Source organism: Cryphonectria parasitica (genome assembly GCF_011745365.1).
Source record: "Cryphonectria parasitica EP155 unplaced genomic scaffold M406scaffold_11, whole genome shotgun sequence".
Taxonomy (NCBI): Eukaryota; Fungi; Ascomycota; class Sordariomycetes; order Diaporthales; family Cryphonectriaceae; genus Cryphonectria; species Cryphonectria parasitica.
This window is the reverse complement of record NW_024468919.1, coordinates 228,782-252,294: the sequence shown is the minus strand read 5'-3', so window position 1 is coordinate 252,294 and position 23,513 is coordinate 228,782. Positions and strand designations below refer to the sequence as shown.

Below are 23,513 nucleotides of genomic sequence, written 5' to 3'. Positions count from 1 at the left end.
GGTCGTCTATCATGGCAGGAAAAAAACAAACCAATGATCTAAAGCCTCCGAGCCGGAGGGGTCTTCCGCTCTGGTGCGGAAGGCCTCGCCGGTCTTCATGGAGCATTGACCCGCTACCCCAGATTGTCCCAGATTGGCACAGGGAGGGGCCTCCACTGTTCCCCGGATTTTCCCCGGATTTGGACCCGCATGAGACGCAGCCCTGGGTGACCATATAGCTCCTGATGGCCCCGAGACACACTGCAAGACTCTCTCTCTACCGGTAGAGAGCGGAGAAGACAAAATATTCTTGCTGTGCTGAAGTCTCGTCTGGAAACAAGCAGTACTGCCATATTCAAGCCACCAGACCACCAAATTGAATACCATAGGAACACGACCAAGATGGCAGGTGGCACGAGTCTTTGGTTCAGTCAGGACGCCAAGAATGATCCAAGAGAGATCTTCAACTTCCGACTCTTCTATCTGCTTGTCACTGTCGCTTGGGCAGGTTGCTTTTACGGCTTTGACTCTGGTAACATCGGCGGCATCTTGACTTTGCCTTCCTTTGAACATGCATTCGGGTTAGCTGACCTGGACGGAGCTGAGCTCGATCGGCGTAAGGTAATCATGGCCACATCATTGCCCACCATCTCACTCTTCATGATCTGGGCTTGATGATCGTTCACTGACGCTCCTGGTGTACAGGGGATCATCGCCGCCATGCTTGCAGCAGGTGTAAGTAATCACTATATTCTTGTCCCACTTCATTCATCATACACTATTCCGTATCTGTTTTACTCATGCACTAATCGTTCTCTCTTGACTACATCCATAGGCTTCTGCCGGTGCTCTCCTTGCGTGGCCTACATCCGACATCTTCGGGCGCAAGTGGTCAGTGTTCTTCTGGGGCATCATCTTTGTCATTGGTGCGGCTATGCAGATGGTCGCCAATTACCAAGTCCTCCTGGCTGGCCGCTTCATCGGGGGCTTGGGCGTCGGCGCGAGCTCGATGCTGAGCCCCCAATTCCTCGCCGAGAACTCGCCCAAATCCGTTCGCGGTTCCTTCGTCGCCATGTACAATCTCATGATCGTCACGGCCCTGATGCTCGCCTTCTTCATCAACTATGGTGTTAGTTTGTGGAACACCTCAGCCACCAACGACGGCCAGTGGCGATCTGCCATGGGCATCCAGATCATCCCAGGTGTTCTCATGTGCATCATGATCCCATTTGTGCCCGAAACACCGAGATACCTTATCAACCATGGCCGCTCGGAAGAGGGACTAAAGAACTTGACTAAACTTCGAAAGCTGCCGGCCGAACACATCTACGTGCAGACTGAGTACCAGGAGATTGAGGCACAAGTCCGCAGCGAACAAGAGGTAATTATCATCATTATCCCCTGCCGGCCAAGACACATGTACGAACCATACAAAGATGCTGACTTGATGTGTGTGTGTGTGTTTCCTGTCTAGGCACGTCAAGGTCATAGCATATGGGCCATCGTTCAGGACATTCTTCTTGTCACCAGCAATCGCCGGCGCTTTTTTCTCGCAGTCATGCTGTTCCTGTTCCACAAGTTCACTGGCACCGACAGTCTCAACTATTACGCTCCTTCAATATTTCAGCTGATTGGTGTGAAGGGGAATAGTAATACTTTGCTGACGACTGTGAGCATTGAACAAAAGCCCCTATTGTCTCGATGAATGGCTGCATGGCGGTGACTGACATATGGCTCATATCACCAGGGCATCTATGGCGTCGTCAAGGTTGTGACAACAATCTTTTACGTGGGATTTCTGGTAGAGTACGTCAATCCAACTGCTATCAATCGACTCATCGAGACGAAGAAACTATAGAAATTAATCAACATGCCACATCACAGCCGGATTGGACGACGACGCCCACTACTCGTTGGAGCCCTCATCCAAGCCACTGCCATGCTCTACCTCGCCCTTTACATCCGTTTCAGCGGAGGCAATTCTAGCACCGACAGCGTTGGGGGCACACCAGCTGGTGGAATAGTCGGCATCATTTTCATCTATCTCTATGCCTTTGGCTGGTCCTTTGGGCACTCGGTCGCATGCTACGTTGTCGCTGCCGAGATATTCCCCACGCGGATCCGTTCCGTGTGCATGTCGTTCTGCTTCTTTGTGAACTGGATTGTCGACTACGGCATTACCCAGGCTACGCCACTGATGCTCTCCGAGATGGGATGGGGTACGTTTCTTCTTTATGCCATGCTCACGTATGTAGGCTTTGTCTTTGTCTACTTCTGCCTTCCGGAGATGAAGGGGCGTTCCATCGAGAGCATGGACGACCTGTTCCAGAGACCGCTGTGGACAATGTGGCGGCATGCGTACCCCACGGAGGAGGAGAAGGTGCGCCATGATGTGCAGGAGATGATGGATGTTGAGGATCTCCCGGGCAAGGGGACTGCGAAGCACATTGAGGTGGCGAGTTGAGGTGGACAACATTATGTATTTGCTCAGCAGGTAGAGAATATTATCTTCTTTCCCAAATCTCTCTAGAGAGATGTCAAGACAATCAAGCCGTCCTATAGACCAGAAGTTAAATGATGACCAAATTGCCAGAGCAGCGCAATAATTTTAAATGACAGACAAGTAGGGGCCCATAGTGATGCTGTTCCGCAAGATCATGCGTGTCCTCCTCTCAAGATTCAGCTCATATACCAGGACAACGGCATGGGTGCAGTACACTCGACGTCTGAGAAGTATACGCAAAGTTAGGGCCCAATGAATCAGAACGCAGAATCTGTAGTTGACGGAGAATTCCTAGGTGTATTCATCAGCAGACGGTGGCCGAGACAGATCACTTCACGCCAATGATAACATCGCAGCCCTAATTCTTGTTGTCTCCATCCACATAGTCTTGTTGTGCGGATGCTCTGAGCCGGGCTGGACCTCATATCCGGACCTTGGTTCCCGCAGGGGTAGACTTGGTGTGTATGACAAGAGCAGCCCCCAACCTGCCCGCGCGCGGAGCAGGACCCGCATCGGAAGCCCTCCGCCGTAACGCAATACTGTAGCTTTGCACCACCCCGTGATCAATAATACTTGCCGAAACCACGATTTATCCACCCCCTCAGAGGGCTTCACAGTATATCGAACATCACTTTCGTACTTCTTCATCTAGCTGAGTGTTGTGAGAGCAATGACCAACGGCCTGATTTTATACAACCTATTCCTATAATCTATTCACTTCCACTGATTTCGGTCTTCTTCCTCTTACTCCACCTCTTGTCTCGACAGAAAGAAACAGATCTGTCGACCATCGCATCACAATATGCCAATAATAGACTCAAAGGCGCCTGCGGTCCCCGCCGGGGTCTGGTGTCCCGTCGTGAGCCTGTACAAGGACACACCCCGCCAGGAGATCGACCTGGACGCCATGTACAAATACTTGTCATACATGATCTCGAGCGGCGTGAACGGTCTCGTCCTCCAAGGGTCGACGGCCGAGGCAGCCCTCCTCCTACCCGAGGAGCGTGTCAGTCTCATCCACACCGCACGAAAGGCCGCCACTGACTTGGGCGTACCGAAATTTCCCCTGGCTGTTGGTATTAGTGGCCAGTCCACGGTTGAGACTTTGCGCCTTGTCGACGATGCTGTCGATGCTGGTGCTGACTTTGGCCTCCTCCTACCCCCGAGTTATTGGCCCAAGGCTGTCTCTGAACAAGCCATCGTGGATTTTTACTCCGAAGTGGCGGATCATAGCCGCGTTCCCATTATCGTTTACAATGTAATTAAGCTACCCTCCCCCAAGAATTAATTGATTTATCTCTTTCCAAGATTCGTTTCTAACCCACTCAATCTCAAATTAGTTTCCTGGTGTTACGGCTGGCGTTGATCTCGGCGTGGACGTGCTCTCGCGTCTTGCAGTACACCCAAACATCGTGGGCGTCAAGCTGACATGTGCCAATGCAGGCAAGGTGTCATGCCTCACTGCCAAGTTTCCTCCTTCTCAATTTGCCGTCTTCTCAGGACAGTCCGACTGGCTTCTCCCTTGTCTGATAGCCGGTGGTGTTGGCTGCGTGACAGGAATCGGCAATGTCTTTCCGAGGGCTGTTTCAAAATTGTACGCCTTGTGGCAGGCTGGCAAGATAGAGGAGGCTCGTGAGCTGCAAGGAAAAGTGGCTCTTGCCGAGTCGGCCTGCAAGAAAGGACTCGCCGCCACCAAGGCTGGAGCTGCTCGCTTTGTGGGTGCCTTGTTGGGCTTGTCCTCCGAGGCCACATTCTACCCACGCAAACCTTACAAGCCTGCCTCTCCAGACTTGTATAAATCAACCATCTCTACCATGCAGGTCCTAGAGACTCTCGAAGCCTCACTCACCTCCTCCGCCACCACAACCACCACAACCACCACTACCAACAATCCAAAGGGAGAAAATCAAAAGCCACCCTCCTTTTTCACCTTGAACACTGGAGCCAAAATACCAGCCGTTGGGTTTGGCACTTGGAAAGCTGCACCAGGAGATGCAGCCCGCGCTGTCGAGGTGGCCTTCGCAGCGGGCTATCGACACTTTGACTGCGCCCCTCTGTACGGCAATGAAGCAGAGATAGGCTGCGTCTTTAAAAAGCCTCCTGTGGCCCGGTCTGACTTCTTTGTGACCACTAAACTGTGGTCTTCTGACCACCGTCGGGCGGGGAGCGCTCTCGACAAGTCCCTGCAAGACCTCGGCCTGGACTATGTCGACCTCTGGCTCATGCACTGGCCCGTCACGCTTCCCAGCCCGGACCAAACAGGTGCCGAGTACGGCAAGGAAGACCGCAAGACGCACGACCCGGAGTGGAACTTCTGTGATACCTGGCGCGAGATGGAGAAGATCCTCCAGGACGGCACGGGCAGGGTGCGCGCGATTGGTGTGGCCAACTTCTCGACTGTGAACCTCGCCAAGTTGTTGGCAAGTGCTACGGTTGTGCCAGCCGTCAATCAGACCGAGATCCAGCCGCTACTGCCCCAGAATAAACTGCATGAATTCTGCGCGGCCAAGGGCATCCATCAGACGGCATTTGGACCCCTTGGCGGGTCTGGAAGCACCCTGCACGAGGAACCTGTCATCACAGAGATCGCCAGCAAGAGAGGGGTGGCGACGGGAAATGTGATGCTGAGCTGGGGAATCGCCAAGGGATGGAGTGTTATTCCTAAGAGCACCACCCCATCGAGGATCCAGGCGAACCTGAGAGACAATTTTGTGCTAGACGAGGACGAGATGAGGCGGATTGACGAGCTGGCTAAGACTAAAGGCAGGCGATTCAACCGGCCAGACTGGGGCACGACCATTTTTCACGATGACGATGATCAGTCTTGAGTGGTGGTGATCTTGGTTGTATTACATGTCTGGTGTCAAGGCAGAGAAGGTCGCATTTACAACATATATATATATTTTCATTGAGGTAAAATTTGTGAGGTCGAATCCAGCTCTCCTGCATGTGTGGTCACAGCTGAGATTGTGACGCCGGAAAAGCCAGATGAAAGTCTCCAAAGTCCCCGTACCAGAAATCATCCGACAGCCCGCCAAAAGTCTGCATATTACCAGGAGAGGTAAACATCGCATGGATCACTTCACCATTGTTACCACTGCTACCACCGCTGTTGGCTCCTCCTTCTCCTCCGCCCATTCCACCACCAAAGTCGGCCATAAGATTGGTATACTCAGCCTTCTGAAAAGGGCTACCCGTGAGCACCGACTCCATACCCAGGCTGGCCGTGCACTCGTTGAGCTTTCGTGTCAGGCCAGCCAGGGCTCGCGCGATGGGGTGCTGCGGCAATGTGGATGTGCTGGCAAAGAGGGTCAGCACCGCGGCGATACGGCCAAAGTCGTCCTCGACCGCGATGCCCAGCTGCTCGCGGTGCTTCATGGCCATCTCGAGCAAGCAGTGGCCCGCAAACGAGATCATGATGTGGAAGTAGTGCGGCATGCCCACAATGTTGCTGCGCAGAGCGGGATTCTCGATAAGCATGCTGAAGATGCGGTGGGCGGCCTCTCGTGCCGCAGCCGCAGCCGGGAGAAAGTGGACAGGAATCGGGTCTTTGTCGTCTAGGCCTTGGAATACGTGATGGTTCAGATATAGTCGCGCATATTGATAATGTATGGTGAGACCAGCCAGCGGGAAGTCACCAATGTGTTCATCGGGTTCTTTGATTCATACCGGTAATGTCAGTCTAGTAATCCTCATTGTCATAGCCCTGGTATTAATCTCAAGATGAGAGGAGAAAGGGGGGGGGGTGGGGATGAACGAACCAAAGGAGGGCGAGTATTTCCCATACCACTGGTCCAAATCGTTTGTAAAATGGGAGAACTGAATGACGAATGTCTTGGGCAGGGGTCTGGGCCGCTCACAGCCTAGAACATCCCGGATTTGGCCCATGATGACTAGTAATGAGACCTGTGAGATGAGACGGATATCTAGGTTGGATAGTGACGATCCTGCATTTTCACTAGCCAGGAAACTGTCCCTGTTCTCAATAGCATCTTTCTCTTGCCGGGTCAACGCGTCTCTGTTGTGCAAGATGGACAGATGTCGGTCAGAGACGAAGAGCAGGTACCAGAGACGAACTCGGTCTCTCGCATCCTCCTTCGGGTCATCACGCGGCACTGGACCTGTGCCTGGACCTGCGCCAGCACCAGTGCTTGTATCTGCAGAGGCCGGGACGAAAGACGCAGTCGGAACTTTTGACGTCGTGGTTGTTGTTGAAGAGTAATCCATCCACCTGTGGAAATAGTGATGCAATCGAGAGTCTGCAGCTCTTCGCACGGCGTCGCTGAGGAGGATCCTGGATGTGTCCAGAAGCCAGAATGAGCCGATGCACAGAGCCCGAATGTACTCGAGATCCCTCTTCTCAAATAAGGATGTCGACACCAGAGATCGGTACTCTTTATAGCACTGATCGAAAAGATCCTTATTGTCGACGTCTTGAAAGGCGGCGACGGCACACATGGCCGCAAAGAGTGTGGGGGACGCCATGCGAACCTGGTGGGCATCCCGATAGTGGCCGGCGATTCCGTAAAGAAATCGATCCAGATAGAGCAGATAATGCTTGACCAGCATCTCGGCGCGCTCTGGCGTGATGATGCCCTTGCTGACCAGATCCCCCCTCTCGCTCTCTCGACCCCGAACCCTCTGCGCTGGACTTCCATGCCCCCCTGTGCCCGTCCCTGCAGTGAGAGAAGCATCTGCGCCAATGTTTCCGCCGCTGAGGTACGGGTCGATGGGTGCCTGGACTGCTGATGGCGAGGCTGGTGGTGACAACTCGTACACCCCCGACCTAGTGCCATCTTCGCCTGCTTCTTCAGTGCCCTCGGCAGACTGCTGCTCCAGGTGGCTCTCAGCTCCGTTTGCTCCTTGGGTTGACATCAATGGCCAAGGAGGTTCGATGCTGAGCTTGTCGCAGACGCGTTGGAGTGTAGAGAAAATATTGGATATGTCCTTGCCGAGCAGCATGACTTGCCTTGAGGTCGGATGGGAGGGTAAATTAGTATTGAACATTCCAAGTTTGCGACTAGGATGACATGTAAATGATCCATATATATAAATGTATATTATCCGTACTAACCTGTGATCTGGGTTGGAGACTCTCAGCGCAGACGTATGCAATACGCACGAGAGGCCTCGTCTTTCGCATCGTGAACAAGGCGGTTCCTCGGTAGGCATGTCGCATTTGATCTAGTTAAAGCATTAACCACTACATCTCAAGTGTCAGACACTCTTTTCTTCTCAAAGAATGAATGTTTACACATTGCCTTTACAAATAGACAGCATTTCTCGTGCTGCAAAGTGAGTTGCCCTACTTACTTTTTGCTTACGGCAAGCAGTGCATGCTGCGGCCAATTTCTTGGGCTCCGGCCGCGGACCCGGAGCGGCATCGCTCCTCTTTCGCTTCAGCGGTGTCGTCATGAGCACTTGATTACCCGCAGAAGGTCCTCGTCTCCTTTCCGAACATCAGCTTTGCCGATCAATTAAGTCAAGGAAGTAAGTATGGGCTTAGAAAGATGAAATCGCAAGGTAATTCGGTATTCGGCAAAACGAGACCCTCAAACCGACCGCAAACCAAGCAAGTGAACAAGGGCTGAGAACTTGGAGGGATGGTAGAAAACATGGCTCCAGTTTTTCTCCAGGCTGAAGGCAATAACAATTTTCCGACGATGTGGGGAGGGAGGAAAAGGGGAGACATGGCTCATGTGACGGATCTAGTTTCTTGTTCTGTCCAAGGATGGCCTGGCATCGTGCAACAGTCAGTAAAAAGCTATTGAAATGAGAATGGTTTACTTGAGAATGGAATATGCACTGGAATGAATGTCAGTGTATTGGGCCTGGACTGGAGCATATGGAGCTGAGAGGCACTTCCAGATTATGCCCATAACAATATGCATTCACACATGAATAGCGAATTTTTTGTAAACCAGACATGCGTTCGGTCATGTCATAGTATCGTGTTTATTTTTTCTTTCATTAGTAGCAGCAATGTTTATTTTGATTGTCGTCTCACACAAGGAGTTTAATTCAACTCACCTCCCCAGAAATGAGTTGTATTAACCAACATTGAATTCTCTCTTCAACAAAGGCAATGGTATTGTTATGTTGGTGAGAATGACTAGATTATAAGGAACACAAGACAAGTACTATTGATTGAGATAGTACGATTTGTTCCATTTCTCTACTCTGGACTCAAATATAATAACGGGGATGAAGAACAAAGGGTGTTGATGACAAGTGCTGATGCTTGTTCAGGTAATCCGAAGGATTCCCTTTGCAGAATGACCAGCAGAAACTTGTATAAGTACCTGCGAGTCACTTATGGCTGACAGGCTCCGAAGGAATGCTGACTTTACATTAAAGTAGCAATTATCGAAAACCAGACATGATGGAACCCATACAGCCACGCCCAACACGCTCAACAATTGATCAACGATCTGACCAAGAGATTCTTACGGATCTGCAGACATTCAAACCTGTCGACGGTTCAGAAAGGAACATCTGGGCGTTTTGGGACACAGGTCTTGCAAATTGTAAGCCATGGTGCCAGCGCAATATCATCAGCTGGGTGCGGCGCCACCAGGACTGGACCGTACGTGTGGTCGACATGGTAGAAGGGTCAGCGAATCACTGGTCCAGATACATCTCCGAGCCCGCGCTCTTCCTCCCTCGCTCGCTCCTCCAGCCTCCCTCACCGGGTACGACAGCCAGCAACACGCACCTCGGGGCGCACATGGGCGACCTGATGCGCCTCCCACTTCTTTACCTCCATGGAGGGGTCTGGCTCGACGTTGGCTTCATGCTTTTTCGCGGACTGGATGACCTCTGCTGGAACAAGCTCGCGGACCCGCAGGATGACCAGGAGATGATGGGATTCAAGATGACCATCAGCGACGAAATCGCCATGTTCTTCAACGGCCTGATAGCTGCGCGCAAAGGCTGCCTTGGCGTCAAGTACTGGCACGACATCTACCTCGCCTGCTGGGAAGACGGCGCCCCTGGGACGGCGGGCATGAGCCGCCATCCCCTGCTGCGCCACCTCCCGCGTTACGAGGTCCCCAACTCGAACGGGGGCCCGCCCGAGTTCGAGTATGGGCCTTATTTCGACTACATCTCCCACATGTTCTGTGTAGAGCGCCTCCGGCACATCCGAGACCCGGTCCTGTCGTGGGACGGCCCAGCGTACTTTGCGAAGCATGTGCTTCTCTACGAGTGCATCACTGAGGTATACTGGGCGCAACATCTGACCCAGTGGTCCGGCCGGAGGCAGTTCGAGCTCCTCAGCCGGCCGCGTGACGGGGCAGCGCACAACGAGGCATACAAGGAGGCCGAGGACTTTGTGGAAGGCATCTTGGCCATGTCGTCAACCATGAAGTTTTCGCACGGCCTTTTGAGCAAGCAGAGGGAATATCTGGCTAGGATCTGGGACGAGCCTGGGAACGCAGATGCTGATCGGGCCCCAGGAACGTGGGCGGCTCATTTGCGGTGGGCGAGCGTCTACTTTGACCAGACGAGGCATCTGGAACCTCTTCTCTTCCCCGTTCGAGCGGACGCCCTGCTGACTGGTGGGCTGCTCGAGGCACATGGAGAGCCACACTTGCACTGGGAAGCAGAGCATTGATCGGGTGAACCTGCTCTGATTTGTTCTTTTCCTTTTTTTTCTTTCACATGGCTCATTTATTATTCGCCAAAACGTACATGGAATAGATTTTGTGATGCTAGGAATATTGAGAGGCCTTCCTTTCTTTGGCCTCTTCTCTCGTAGACTGGTCAGGGGATCTATTCCTCTCTATTCTCAATATGTAGCCTAAGCCTTTATCTCTCTCTACTAAAAGAAAATCCCGGGATTCAGACACGACTAGACGTTGGGTTTTGTAAGCCCACGAGAACCCCCGGAGACCATGGAACGGTTCTTGTCTGCCATTTCATCTGTTCAGATCCTAGGAGAGCTGCTTGTGCCCACAATATCGGAACAAGTCCCAATAGAGAAACCGCGCCCCAAGCAAGGAGATGCCCTTTTGGAAACATCAATGCTATCCAGTACAATCCAATTGTACCGCACACCCGCACGATACTTCCAAGAGGAATCTGGAGGCTCTCATGGGGCCCAGAGATAAACAAGGCGGTGTCTCCTGTTGTGAGAAAGGGGTCAAGGAGCAAACCTAGGCCCACCAAAAACAGCAGAGTGTACGTCTTTCCCCATTTAACTGGCAAGGTCCTCATGCCGTTTGCAGCGTCCTCGGCGAGATCTCTCGTATCGCATACCGTCTCCCGGAAGAACTGGTAGAGTATCACGAGGCAGAGACTGCGTGCACGGAGCGAGCTATCTGTGCACTTGGCAGTCGTCCTTTCATGACAGCCGTAGAACATGCCCACGTCAGCCGTGACATAGGTCATGCAGACGGCAACGACGAGAGACTTGGCCTCGAAGAACTGTTATTGTCGTTGTCGGTAAGTAATCAGCACAGTCAACAAGGTGTCTTAAGCGCTGGTGTTCATACTTACGAGAGACTTGGGCTTGACTAGGTGCAAGCCCTTCGAAGGCGAGAAGAGAGGGATGCATGGAGTGCCCCATCCAAGTCCGATCAGAGAGAAACGGTACATGCGTAAGGATGTCTCAACACCGGTAAGGTAGGTGGTGACAAGGACCACAAGCCATAGTGAATACATCCAGGCCTGCCATATACACTTCTTCGGTCGCTTTGATATTGGGATGTCCTTGTAAGAGTCATATGCTAAAGCCATATCAGTATTTACAGAGCCAAACACCATGTATGGAAGATAACTACTCACAGTCAACGATAGAGGTAGCTGCGCATATCATGCTCAGAAGAGCTATGGGGAACTCGTAAGACCCAGTCACGACATGGATAGATCCTATTACGGGGACAAGATGCCCCGAGGATATAAGGAAAGGCAAAATCCCCAGTCTGATGAGAAGATCTCCACGAGACTCGGTCGTCATTGTGTAAAGTTATCTATCATCAGCAAAGTCCCAAGACGTACGTGCTGCAACGGATGGACATCTCGAGTCAGGAAAAACAGGAGGAGGACCACAGCCGGACTACGTAACTCTCATTTGCTCGGGACATATCTACTCGGCACAGAAACAAGAGACCTAACTTTAAATCTCACATAATTGATCATTACACATGAGGTACATTGTGGCGCCGCGAATCGGCCTTTTTCAAACTCGATGAGGACTTTTATCCTAAGCTGCATGATTTGAAACCCCAGTGTATAATTGCTCATCGGTGATCGATTCTCGCGCGGCGAGACACTTGTCGAAGCCTTACACTCCGCCCAGCACTGCTCTCCAACGAATCATAGAGCGCCAAGTTCTTATCACAATACGTGGACCCATGCAAGCGTAGCAAGCCCGTGTGACCAGTGAGATGGTGTAGCTTCGAAATATATGGCAACAAAAGGACACAAAGTTTTACGCCAAGAATCCTTTAGGAGTACTAGAGGAATATGGGGTGCGGGGTATGTAAGAACATTACTCACGATGACTGCAGTACCGTCTTGGAGCTTACAAGATCGTAGAGTGAAGGAGCCGGCTTACCCGTTCTTTACGATCCGCTCATGCATGTTCCCCTCAGAAACTTGATTGCTAGACAGGTTGAATTGTGAGGTACTCACTACATCCTCACAGTTGTAAGAGCACTGTATGACTATAGCCTCACCGAGAAAGCACGCCTTGCATCTTGGCTCCGGCGAGAGGAGTGTCTCGCCGAGCCTTGGTGATCATTCATTGAGGCAAGGCAAGGAGGAGGGAGGAGGAAACAGGATTCCAATTCCCAAGATCTCTACTCCTGGTTGCAGATTGCTTCAGTCGCCACCTTTCCACTCGTGTCTACAATTTCCCTCAATTCGTGTATGTGTAGAATCTTCAGGGTCGCCTATTTTCTACCAAAGCAGACAGATCAAGAATGGCATCGAATGCTTCGCAGAAAATCACTTCTCTGGAGTCTACTACTCCTAACATTCTCAGTCATGTAATGACACGGCATTTATCCATGCCTGGAGTTGTTGGATTTGTTGAGATCGCTGTGGTGCTGGTGCTCACCGGCTGGTTGTTCCATCTCGTCGAACCCGCATTGCGTGTGTCCCTCTCTCCGACGTACGCTCCGTATAAATGGGTCAAAGGAAAACGAGGCTTCGGCCAATTTTTCAAGGTGGCCTACGAATGTGTCTTTGCTTCTGAAGGACTTTTCAGGACATCCTATGAGAAAGTAAGTTTTCCTTGTTTCTTCTTCTTTCTATAATCAATATTGGCGACAACAGATCGTAAAAAACCATGGTTCTAATTACAGCCATCAGGTCCGCAAAACAGCAAACGATGTCGTCATCGTGCCTTTTCCTCACATACAATCAGGCTTCCTCATTCTGCTGCCTCTGGATTTGATAGATGAGTATGTGAAACAACCGGAAAATGTAGTCTCGTTCAAGACGTTCGTGGCCGGTGCCATGCACTCCAAGTATGTGTGCTTCGGGGAGAACATATTGAACAACAACATCCAGACGCCGATTGTGCTGCGAGAGCTTAAGAGCAAGCTGGCAGACAAAATGCCTATGATGAATGAGGAGATGGTGGGCGCCCTGGAGCACTATGTCGGGTCAAGGATGGATGAGAGCGGCGTGATGCAGATCAACATGTGGGACATGGTGACCAAGCTCATGTCGCGCTCCAGCAACAGAATCACATCTGGCTATCCGCTCTGCAGGAATCAGGAGTATCTGGATGCCATGGTCCAGTACTCGGTCCAGATGTTTTCCACAGCTGTTTATATTCGCTTCATTCCTCCTTTTCTGAGACCGTAAGCAATTTAGCCCCAGATCCGCCACTGATCCATATCATATTATGCCATAATTACACACTGACACTGTTTCTCCCCATTGCTAGCCTTCTGGCTCCATTGGTCCGCCGGCCTCTGACCAAGAAGCGCGAGATCATCATCAAGCATGCAGAGCCCATCATCGAGGAGCGCAAGAAGATTATCGCGGACGCAGCTGAGAAAGGAATTGAACCAGAGCTACCGGTAAGTATAGGTCATCGCAATCTACCTTACATTTGACATCAGGACCAGCCACATATACTGACAATCTCACAGAATGATCTCCTCAGTGCCTGTATGAAGGTTGCCATTAAAGACAAGAACCGCCAGCTCGAATACTCAACACCTGTACTCTGCAACCGTGTCATGAACCTCAACTTCCTGCAATCCTACTCCAACGTTCTCAGCTTCACAAATGTCCTGTACGACCTAGTCTCGCTGCCCAAACCCGTCTTTGAGTCCACAGTTGCAGAGATGCGGGCCGAGATTGTCGCGAACCTCGGCCGCGGCGATGACTGGTCCAACGACTTCGTCAACCGACTAGACACCATAGACGCCTTCATCCGCGAGAGCATCCGCTACAATGCCATCGGCGAGGTCGGCCTGGAGAGAACAATCGTAAAGCCTGGAGGCTTCACTTTCTCCACCGGCGTACACGTGCCGCAGGGCGCCATCCTTGCCTCTACGTTGCGCGTAGGCCAGCGCGACGAGAGCCTCTATCCAGGCGGGTTCAACCCCGAGCGCGCCCTGCAGGATCCGGCCCATCCAAAGATGACGGACATTTCGCGGGAGTTTCTCAATTTCGGCCTAGGCCGCTCTGCGTGTCCCGGGAGGTGGTTCACTGCCAACCTACTCAAACTGGCCTTCTCACACCTGCTCCTGGACTACGACTTTGACCACCTCGAGGAGCGGCCTCAGGGGGTGCGCAAGGTCACGCTGATCGAGCCATGTGGAACATCGTTGGTCACAATTAGGAAGCGCAAGGTGTCCACTGGCTAACAATATGATTTCAGTGCGTATATACAAAGTTCATGTGTGGATTATTATCTTTCTCTTTCCTGATGAAGTGTGGAGGTCGTGGCGTAGCATAAAGACAATCCGAATAGTAGCGAAATTTCAAGCAGTCATATAGAAATTTCAATACCTCGAGGGCCACAATCGCGCAAAAGCGTAACATTGTCGAAGAAAATTCACTCTCAAGTAGTTCCATACTTTACTACTTGGACCCAGACAACTCTTGCTGCCGTGTGCTTTGTATTCACCGGCAATGTCTTACATCAGAACCTCATTTCCTTTAGTCATATACGTATCATTTGGAGGACTTGGCTTTTCATCCCAGAATTCCATCGCAAAATGATCAAGACATCAAACAGTCGAAGCCATCTTCACTCTCATCGTACTATCTTTGGGTCTCGATGTGATCTGAATAGTCTGCATGCAAAAAAATACCATTAGCCGTCATCCACAAAATTACAGGCATAAGCACGAAGAGAAACTTACACAGTAGACATCCTGCTTAACCTTGTACTGATTCTTGTCGTTGAGTACAGGTAGACCCTTCTCATCGAGATCAAGCTCGCCGAGCCCGGTCTTGACAAAATCATAACGTCTAGCCACCAAGGCCATAATGACACGTGCCTCAACGTTGGCAAGTTCCTGGCCAATGCAGTCCCTCGGCCCACGCTCAAACGGCCGCCATGCCGCTGCAGGGAATTTGCGATGCTCGTTGCCATTCGGTACCGCTGCTGCTGCTGCCGTTGTCTTTTTCTCAGACTCGCCAATTCCGCCATCCTCAGTTTTGGCATTAGATGTTTCTGTGTCGCCCAGCCAACGCTCAGGCACAAAGTCATTGGCCGTGGGCCCATACACGCCTGGGTCTCGCTGGATGGCATAGTGATTGATGTAAACTGCCAAGCCATCCAGGCACAGCTCTTGACCCTGCGGGGTGCGAACGCTGAAATTTGACCCCTTGGGCACGCCTCGCATGGCGGATGCCGGCGGGTAAAGACGCAAACACTCCTTGATCACGGCAGAGGCGTACGTCATGCGCCGAATGAGATTTCCGCCTTTAGGGGCGGCCAGCTGTGCCCTCACGACCTCTGGGTCTGGATCTGGTCCAAAGATGTCGTCTAGCTCCGCCCGCACGGCCTTGAGCACCCGAGGTGTCCGCGAGAGCTCGTAGAAGATCCACAGGAGAAGCGTGCTCAGCGTGTCGTGTCCGGCGAAGAGGAAAGTCTTCACATTGTCACGCGTCGAGGTGACAACGTCAGCTGGCAGGTCGCTCGACTCGGTGCCCTGCACACAGAGGTCAAACACACTGCGCTGGACGCGATCTCCCTGCTCGGCGTGGCGGAGCGTGGTCGACTTGGAGCGGATCATGGCCTCTAGTTGCCGGTCGATGGCCCTCCCGATGGCACGACGACGCAAGTTCCTTCGTGGGGTCATCCACCAGGGCAGGCGGCCGGGATCGTTGGTGAAGCTGGCGAGCATCTCGCTGTACAGGTTCATGAAATCGCTGCGTCGGGACTGATCTAGCTGCTGTGCATCCAGGTCGATATCCATGGTCACGGCTCCGATGATGTCGAATGTGAGGGCAGTGGTCAATTTGTCCATGCGGACAATCTCGCCGCTTCGGGCATATTGATCAAGGTTTTCCAGGAAGCGAAACGACTTGTCCAGGATGGTGGGGAGAAGCGTTAAGAGGTGCTGCGGTGCGAAGCCTGGATTGAAGCGCTTTCGCAAGGCCTTCCACTCTTCATTCTGAAGGATTCCGTGTCAACTTTCATCACTGACACACACACACACACACAGATAGAGAGGGAGAGAGGAAGAGAGAGAGGCCACATGATTCTTTAGATATTTTCCCTTACCTCGGTAGCAAAGAGAGACTTCGTGCCAAGCAGAGGCAAGGTCTGAAGCACACTCGTCCTAGGTGTACTGTAAGGGAAGGTCTTGGATCCCTTGGCGATCTGGTCGGCCACCTCGTGATTTTGGATGACAGCCGTGGCAAACGGCGCAAAAGGGCGAATATCAAGCAACCAGACTGGTGGGCTGCCCAGACGCTCACCCATCCATTTGAAACCCAAGTCTGGGAATAAAGTTGGTCGGTCAGTCCATCAGTTAATAGTCTCATCCTCAACACCATGTATTTTTTTTATTTTTTTGAACTCAATGGAAAAGGAGCGTCAGTACCAGGATGGCGATCTGGTTCTCCGTTCGTCGCCCACTCCTGCACCTCCTTCATGTTGCCCCACAGGAGGGACGGTGGTCTCTGTGGTAGAGAGGCATACTGCTGGAAGCGATGATATCGCAACCTATTGTAGAGGAAAACGGCAAGGAGCCCGGCTCCCAACAGAATGAGTGGCAGCATGATTGAGAGTGAGGTATTTGCATACAACTTTGACGGACTGAAGATTGTATAGAGAAATCTTGGCCGTCTGCATCAGGTCAGTACCATGGCAGCACTACTTCGTGTTGTTCCAGACCATAAGACGTAACAACGTCTTATTCCCCATGTTCTTCTCTAATCTTAAGCCCTTGTCATCATGCTTACTAGGAAATTCTGGGTTCCATCCCCCGCACCGGGATTGGAAAAGCAGCCTAGAGGATAGAGGATTCTCATCCTCGTCAGACCCGCCACTTAATACATCTCGTACAGTACGGATCTATGTCTTGTCTGACAGTACGCTGTACCGTCCATGTACTGAATACTCAAGTGTAAGCAGAGGACAAGCTAGTCCCACCGAAGTCGGCAAAGAAACCTTTCGCAGCCTTTTCAGGTGAGAGCCGCAAATCTAGAGCCACCAGGATGAGGGAACCGAGAATTCCCCTCGCACTATCTTTTCGTTTCTCATCAAAGTCACGGTCATCTAGAGTCATTGGTTGTATTTCAACCCATCTACTTGACTCAATGCAAGGCTCGTCAGGATGACCCATCAGAACGTGGACTCTCCTTCACAGGTATGGGACAAACTATCGAAGCTTCTCCCTACTCGCGAAGTCGATAGTGAATTTTGGTGGCAGCTCACGGGACGGCACCTTGCCATACTGGTTGATGCTGCTGGTTATTCGTTGGAGAGGCAGTATGAAGCCTTGTTGTTCCATTACCACTGGGCCGTAAGTAATAGTCCTGACCACCAACTCACCCAAAATGCCTCGTGAGCAATAAGTATCTCTAACTCGGACATTTTTAAGGTGTCCCATATGGGCCGGAAACCCTCACCTTCAGGCGAGCTGCAATACAAATCAGCTATCACGATAGAAGGTTCTCCAATAGAATACTCGTGGAAATGGAACAAGCGGTCACCCACCAGCCAACCGGACATCCGCTATTCCCTTGAGCCCATCGGCCCCGTCTCTGGGACAACACAAGACCCAGAGAACCGGCAGGCCGGGACCAAGCTTGCCCGTCGCCTCGCAGCAGCGTTTCAGGCTGACCTGACCTGGACGGACCACTTCCTTTCCACCTTGTTCGACCAAGGCCAGCACCAGAGGGCATTGGAGTTGGCTGAGGCTGGCACGCCAACCGGAACCACGTTTGCCGTGGCAGCTGAGTTCGTTCCCAGCGGCCTGGGTTTTAAAACATACTGTGCGCCACGTGCCGTGACTCCGCCGTTTCTACCTCATATAGAACTGTTTACGCCCTCTTTGAGACAACTACATCCCACAAGCCCTGCCCGAGACGCTCTCCTGGACTTTCTATCTTCAGGACCAGAGGGGCAGGCGCTGATGCCCCTCATGGTCGCTGTTGATGCCGTATCATCAGCCAAGTCACGGTTGAAATGGTACTTTATGACGCCACACACCAGCTTCGCGTCGGCACGCGACATCATCACCCTGGGCGGGCGGCGGCCCAACATGGACAAGACGGTAGAGGAGGTACGCACTTTGATTCATGCGGCCGTGGGGCTGCCTGCCGGTTTCTCAGACAACGAAGAGCTTCCCAGCGCCCCGCGGCACGACCCAGCCTCTGACAAGTATGCCGGGGAGGCACCGAATTCACCGCCAGGACTGATCTATTATTTCGACATCCAGCCTGACAAACCGCTGCCGGAGGTGAAGCTGTATGTGCCCGTGTGGCGGTACGCAAGCGATGACCTCAGCGTCGCCCGCCGCACCGTAGAGTGGATGAAAGAGCGAGGACGGGGTTCGTATGCAGACCGGTTCCTAGGCATGCTGGAGAGGTTGGCCGATCACAGGGCCCTGTCAGATGGTTCCGGCCTGCAAGCGTCTGTGAGCTGTGTTTGCAACGAGGGAGACGAACTTGACGTTACAACATATCTCACACCCGAGGCAAAGCATGCAAAGCGTTGGGCAAACGGATCGAGCAATTGAATAGTTCCCTATTCTTATTTATGATGTGACTCTGCGTAGACTGGCTCCTTGGAAAATTTTATAGGACTTCTCTGGAACATATAGCTGGCGGGAGGTACTTTTCAAGAAAGACATTATTCTAAACGATTTCCCTACTCTGTAGGATCGACTGTAACTTATCATTTGTTAAACGAGTAACTGCTTATAGTACTGCATATCTACAGGAGCTGTGGCGTCAGTCTCGTGGGTTTTACCAAGTAGCAACAGACATCTGTACCACATGTCAACCGGAGACCAGTTTGTTGACAATATCCACGACGCTCTGTGTTGCACTAAAGTTGGGGCAATGAGCAGTCTCCCAACGTAAAGACCTGCACTTCCCGACCAGCCTTTTCAGCGCCCTGGATCATATCCAGCTGTTCGGCAGTGGAAATCGACAAATCTTGCGTGGTGCGAATGTAGCTGGCCGGAATCTCTCTCCAGGCAGCGTGCTCGGAGGCCTGGAAAATGGCCTGTCCATTCCAGCGACACAGAGTTTGGACATAGCTCTCTGCTTCCGTCTTGTCGTCCTCTACAGATAGGAACATCCCTTTGGGGTTGCGAACGGTCATCGTATGGTCCTCAGCCGTGTCAAAGCCAACAAAGGATTCGGGATTGCCAAATTTTTCAAACTCATCGAACGTGGACATGCCCTCCGGAAGGAGGTAGACCGCCATGTAGAGCAAGCTGGACACGCCGCCTTTGAGTCCCCTGAAGGAGCGTGCCTCGATGCCCAGCCCGTACAACGCGTTGGACATGACATGTGCTCCGTAGGAGTGCCCGATGGTGATGACTGTGTGCCCAGCCTGGACCAGGCTGTCGACTTTGTTGCGAACAAGTTGTGAGTCGTCAATGAAGTTGGCGTTGGGTGGCCGTGACCCATTTGTCGTGGGCATTCGCGGGACGTGGACTTTGTAGCCGCATGCCTCAAGTGCAGCGGTGAGTTTCCCGTAACTCGTGGGCGTATGAAAAGCCACCACCAACAATGACGATCGTTGGCTTAGAAGTAGAAGATATATTTATTGAGGATAAAGATGAGTTCCACTAGCATAGGAAATTGGGAGCGAAATTATCAAGACGAATCACAACAGCTGGTAGTCCAAATCCAGAAGATGTTGTGGCCGGGGAATAGGAAGAGGAGGAAGATTTCAAGTAACACTCGATAGAAAGGGGATGCGATGAGTACTCTTAGAGCTTGATTTAAATCCTCGGAAGAAAGCATCGTGTTCTGAGCTTGCGTCCAACGTGCAGGCCACGGGACAGACTGATGCGACCAGGAGCAAAAAATGTTCATTCAAAATTCAGTAAACCTTTCGTGGACTTTCCGCTGTTGGTTCGCAAATTCGCCATTCTACATTTTGAGAAAGAGAGTAGTGGGATCTTTACTAGGGGTGGGAGAGGACGGTTGGCCACATTTTGTGACGGTTGGCAGTCCTATTAGGGCTGCTACTTTGAACGTCGCCAGGCGATTCGTCGACAAATCTGAGCTATGGAAACACTTCCCAAAAGATTCACTGGCTATTGGCTTCGCGTCAGCTTATGGGTTCATTATCATCATATGTACTTTTTCATTAGCCTCTAATTCTTTTTGTTGGCTTGTTGAAGCTCGTTATCCGACGCGTCAGTTTCCTGCTACTATGAAGTACAGTACCTTACCAGCTTCGTCCCCTGTTGTAATCTTGAAAATGCCGTCGTTGTCATTGACATTAGAATTAGTTTTATTGAAAACCACCACATTGCCTAGCAAATGATTAGATACGGGGTTGATCAGCCCACCCATCTCTCGATCATACCCCGTAAACTACTCGACAATATCTGCTCTTGCGCCTCATCACCTAGAGTCCTGAGCCCCTGGAAAGGTCTCTGGTCTCTGATCTCATCTTCGGAGAACCATGCGCCATGTAGACCATACGGCACCCTTTGTGGCAATCTGATTCGAGCCACCACCTCCTTCATCGTTCTGGCATCAATGATCCAGAGCTCGCTGACAGCGTCATCATGACATTCCCCGGCGTGGTCCCCTGTAGTCTCGAGCTGGCTCTCGTCAAAGACGTATGTTAATAACCAGCCGTCATCCTCACTTTTACGCTCGCTCTCTCGACGGGGCACAAACCGCGCCTCTTGTGCATACCAGCCCTCCGGCATCCTGAACAGCTTTATGGGGTCGTCTGGGTCGTTGGCGGCCAGAATCTCAGCAACAGTTCTGGTGTCGACGCATCCCTTGATAGGCTGGGGAGGCTGCCGGACACCGCGATCGATGAGCGTCTGCACGTCGATTTTTGCGAGGTGATTGATCTTTGCGGCTTTTCCAAGTGCAACGGTGTAGGAGGCATCAGCGGTGGAGCAGCCGTAAATATACCGGGCCGATGCCATGGAATGATCTGGCGACATAGTGGGAAACTCAAACGATATAGCCGAGAGGGCCCACTGGTGGCGAGTCCGGTGTTCTGGCTCGTCACTCAGGTTGTCTGGAGAAAGGGGAAAGTTGTAATAGTAGAGTCTGCACTGCTCTTCCTCGGCGTACTCGGGAGGCACAGGCTTGACGGCTGGGGTGGGCAAATTTCCCGCGCTGAAGACCAGCGATGCGGAGGTCAGTCGACAGGCAAGAAGATGAACCGATGTCTTCTCTAGCTGGGCGCCGTTAATATCCAGCATCTTGGTCGTGGTGTCCCAGCAATTAGCTGTGTGGAAGATGACGCATGGGTTGGTCTCGAACCACTGTATACGGTCTGGGCTGTACCTGGGAAAGACTCCGAACCGTGATACACCCGCCGAGTCGTAGGACAGTACTGGGACGCCGCGGGCCAGGTTTGCTGGGTCCAAGGTGAGGGGGAGGTCGAGGATGACTGTATGGTTGCGAGATGCACCAAAATCGTGCATCATCTTGGGGGCCTTGACCCCTGGCACAGGCATCGAGAACCGTGCCGAGCCCATCGACGGTGCTCCAGACTTGGCACTCACACTCGACGGCGGTACAATGGAATAGTAACAAAACGGTCTGATGAAGACGGAGTGGAAGGCAATCATCTCTTTTGTGATCGGGTCGACTCGTGGGTGCGCAGTTGTCCACTCTTTCATAAAGGACAAGAGACCTTGCCCCCCAAACCCGCCCCTTGAGGCTGAGAGCTGGTGTGAGGGCTCGTTCTCGGCACTTTGTCCGTTGAACCAGCCTATCGTCTCCAGGCTCGGCAGGACAAAACGAAGCGGCGGCCCGCTCTCACAGAGAGCTAGCGCCCGGCCGTCGTGGAAGATGACAGACGTATTTGCGACGCTGATCTTCTTGATGGGATATCTTGCCCTGTAGAGATGAGACAACATCACAAGGATGATTGTTCTGAGTACGGACCAGATGATGGTGAAGATGCCTGCGCAAGGATTGACAAGCGTCGCTATACTCGGCAGGACAGGTCGTCTCAGGGTTCCATCCGAGGTCGCACAGGCATCTCGGCGGTTGCCAGAACTTCTCTTTGCGTAGGCGTACACATCCGTCACAAGGAACTGGTTGACAAACTCAGGCTGAATGAGTGTTCCCTTCTCACCAGTCCTGTGAAACAGGACGCCGCTGAGCATTCCATCGCCATCGAACCAGTGGGCGTCGCGGCCAAGATCATCATTTGTCACCGGATTTCCCCCATTACGCACGTACTGTCCACCGCCCAGGTCATGTGGGATGGACCCTGTGTACGTACATGGCGTGAGAGGTGTTGTTTTCTGAACAGGCGCGAAATTTCCGGATAGGTATCTGCAAAGATGTTAGACGGTGTTATTACTAGAGCTATCGAGGCTGAGCTAGATCTCATGCAGGCTGTAGCACAATATCTCTAATGACAAAGGGAAGATTGATCCAACTTACGGGTGGCGGTGCTTGGGCGCATCATATTGTGGCTCGTTCTCCGCAAGCAGAGCCATTGCCCTCAAATGTGAATCCCCAAGTCGCAAGAGACGATGAATTCATCAGTGCCTGCTCATGTTCTCATGGCTATGTGTGATTCAAAGGCTGCGTATGTCGACGAATGTGTGATTGCACACGTCCACCAAGAAAAGATGTCGTCGTTGTTTCTTTATGATGATAATGATTGGGCGAAACGTAGGGCAGAAGGCGTTGGGTTTTGTCTCAGCGTAGCCTCAACTTTAGAAGAACCAAAAGGAGAAGAAAAAACCAGCAATCGTTTCACGTGTGCTGAATACATCAGGATACATCAGTTTTCGTAAAAAGTACTGTTCCCTGGCAAATTGTGTGTGTAATATCGTAGTCGTCGGTCGACAAGGGGGGGGTTGTTGTATGACCTCATCCCCAACTGAATGTTATTTCCGGTACTTGGCCAGCGGGTTTCATTGGCAAACGGCAGTAGTTCTCGACCACACCAACCTCGGCCTACAGTGCATGCGCGGTGTTCTCGGATCCTTGAGCCGTTCAGTTGACCAGGTGACGCACGAGACTTTTCCACCAACCTCTTGCCAGAAGTCTGGGCAGGGGACAAGCTTGATGAATTGTGGAAGGGAACCAGCTCCAGGATGCGACGAATAAAGTGCTTGGCTGTGGTCGAAATAAGCTTCAGGATTCCCTTCCCAATTCTTGGCCATGGACCAGCCTGCTGCCGGCTTTGCTGATGTACGATCATGACTACTGAATACTGGACTACACAGTCCTATGGTACGTAGTGGATGAGAATACCCGCACACCTTGAGCGGCCTGATCCGCCTGGAACCTGTGCCGTGTGTGCTGCACCGTCTCCACAAAAAGAATTTATGTACCGTAGTACTTACTGTACATGCATATATCAATGACTATGTAATTTCGCAAAGGTAGGCAAGGGGTGGCGTCTGGCTGTATGTACCTCTTCCGA

At 52.0% G+C, this 23,513-nt stretch overlaps 9 protein-coding genes across 9 annotated transcripts; 4 read left to right on the top strand and 5 right to left on the bottom strand.

Moving 5' to 3' along the window:
• Positions 1–381: 381 nt before the first annotated feature.
• Positions 382–5,310, top strand: M406DRAFT_343572 (uncharacterized protein; the record flags this gene model as incomplete). Its single annotated transcript, XM_040921888.1, has 7 exons — positions 382–600; positions 685–714; positions 815–1,360; positions 1,454–1,648; positions 1,727–1,785; positions 1,864–2,359; positions 4,381–5,310. The coding sequence occupies 7 exons, from the start codon at positions 382–384 to the stop codon at positions 5,308–5,310; spliced, it is 2,475 nt and encodes an 824-aa protein (XP_040770910.1).
• Positions 5,311–5,437: 127 nt separating this feature from the next.
• Positions 5,438–7,489, bottom strand: M406DRAFT_270053 (uncharacterized protein; the record flags this gene model as incomplete). The annotated part of the gene is made up of 3 exons (XM_040918053.1): positions 5,438–6,138; positions 6,244–6,577; positions 6,656–7,489. 3 exons carry the CDS (start codon positions 7,487–7,489, stop codon positions 5,438–5,440), a joined length of 1,869 nt encoding a protein of 622 aa, XP_040770909.1.
• Positions 7,490–8,861: 1,372 nt separating this feature from the next.
• Positions 8,862–10,097, top strand: M406DRAFT_343570 (putative capsule polysaccharide biosynthesis protein; the record flags this gene model as incomplete). The annotated part of the gene is made up of 1 exon (XM_040921887.1): positions 8,862–10,097. One exon carries the CDS (start codon positions 8,862–8,864, stop codon positions 10,095–10,097), a length of 1,236 nt encoding a protein of 411 aa, XP_040770908.1.
• A 319-nt stretch (positions 10,098–10,416) lies between these two features.
• Positions 10,417–11,441, bottom strand: M406DRAFT_75309 (uncharacterized protein; the record flags this gene model as incomplete). The annotated part of the gene is made up of 4 exons (XM_040925829.1): positions 10,417–10,491; positions 10,742–10,909; positions 10,982–11,211; positions 11,270–11,441. 4 exons carry the CDS (start codon positions 11,439–11,441, stop codon positions 10,417–10,419), a joined length of 645 nt encoding a protein of 214 aa, XP_040770907.1.
• A 1,054-nt stretch (positions 11,442–12,495) lies between these two features.
• Positions 12,496–14,313, top strand: M406DRAFT_335139 (putative cytochrome P450; the record flags this gene model as incomplete). The annotated part of the gene is made up of 4 exons (XM_040920998.1): positions 12,496–12,711; positions 12,800–13,296; positions 13,383–13,518; positions 13,591–14,313. The coding sequence occupies 4 exons, from the start codon at positions 12,496–12,498 to the stop codon at positions 14,311–14,313; spliced, it is 1,572 nt and encodes a 523-aa protein (XP_040770906.1).
• A 366-nt stretch (positions 14,314–14,679) lies between these two features.
• On the bottom strand, positions 14,680–16,684 carry M406DRAFT_269861 (cytochrome P450; the record flags this gene model as incomplete). The annotated part of the gene is made up of 4 exons (XM_040918040.1): positions 14,680–14,745; positions 14,815–16,074; positions 16,236–16,402; positions 16,507–16,684. The coding sequence occupies 4 exons, from the start codon at positions 16,682–16,684 to the stop codon at positions 14,680–14,682; spliced, it is 1,671 nt and encodes a 556-aa protein (XP_040770905.1).
• A 557-nt stretch (positions 16,685–17,241) lies between these two features.
• Positions 17,242–18,648, top strand: M406DRAFT_269811 (dimethylallyl tryptophan synthase GliD1; the record flags this gene model as incomplete). The annotated part of the gene is made up of 2 exons (XM_040918032.1): positions 17,242–17,430; positions 17,509–18,648. The coding sequence occupies 2 exons, from the start codon at positions 17,242–17,244 to the stop codon at positions 18,646–18,648; spliced, it is 1,329 nt and encodes a 442-aa protein (XP_040770904.1).
• Positions 18,649–18,910: 262 nt separating this feature from the next.
• Positions 18,911–20,081, bottom strand: M406DRAFT_343567 (uncharacterized protein; the record flags this gene model as incomplete). The annotated part of the gene is made up of 3 exons (XM_040921886.1): positions 18,911–18,959; positions 18,991–19,665; positions 20,053–20,081. The coding sequence occupies 3 exons, from the start codon at positions 20,079–20,081 to the stop codon at positions 18,911–18,913; spliced, it is 753 nt and encodes a 250-aa protein (XP_040770903.1).
• Positions 20,082–20,318: 237 nt separating this feature from the next.
• Positions 20,319–22,712, bottom strand: M406DRAFT_348640 (carotenoid oxygenase; the record flags this gene model as incomplete). The annotated part of the gene is made up of 3 exons (XM_040922410.1): positions 22,520–22,712; positions 20,502–22,408; positions 20,319–20,344 (listed from the first exon to the last, which is right to left on the bottom strand). Exons 1-3 carry the CDS (start codon positions 22,573–22,575, stop codon positions 20,319–20,321), a joined length of 1,989 nt encoding a protein of 662 aa, XP_040770902.1. The 5' UTR covers positions 22,576–22,712.
• Positions 22,713–23,513: the final 801 nt, after the last annotated feature.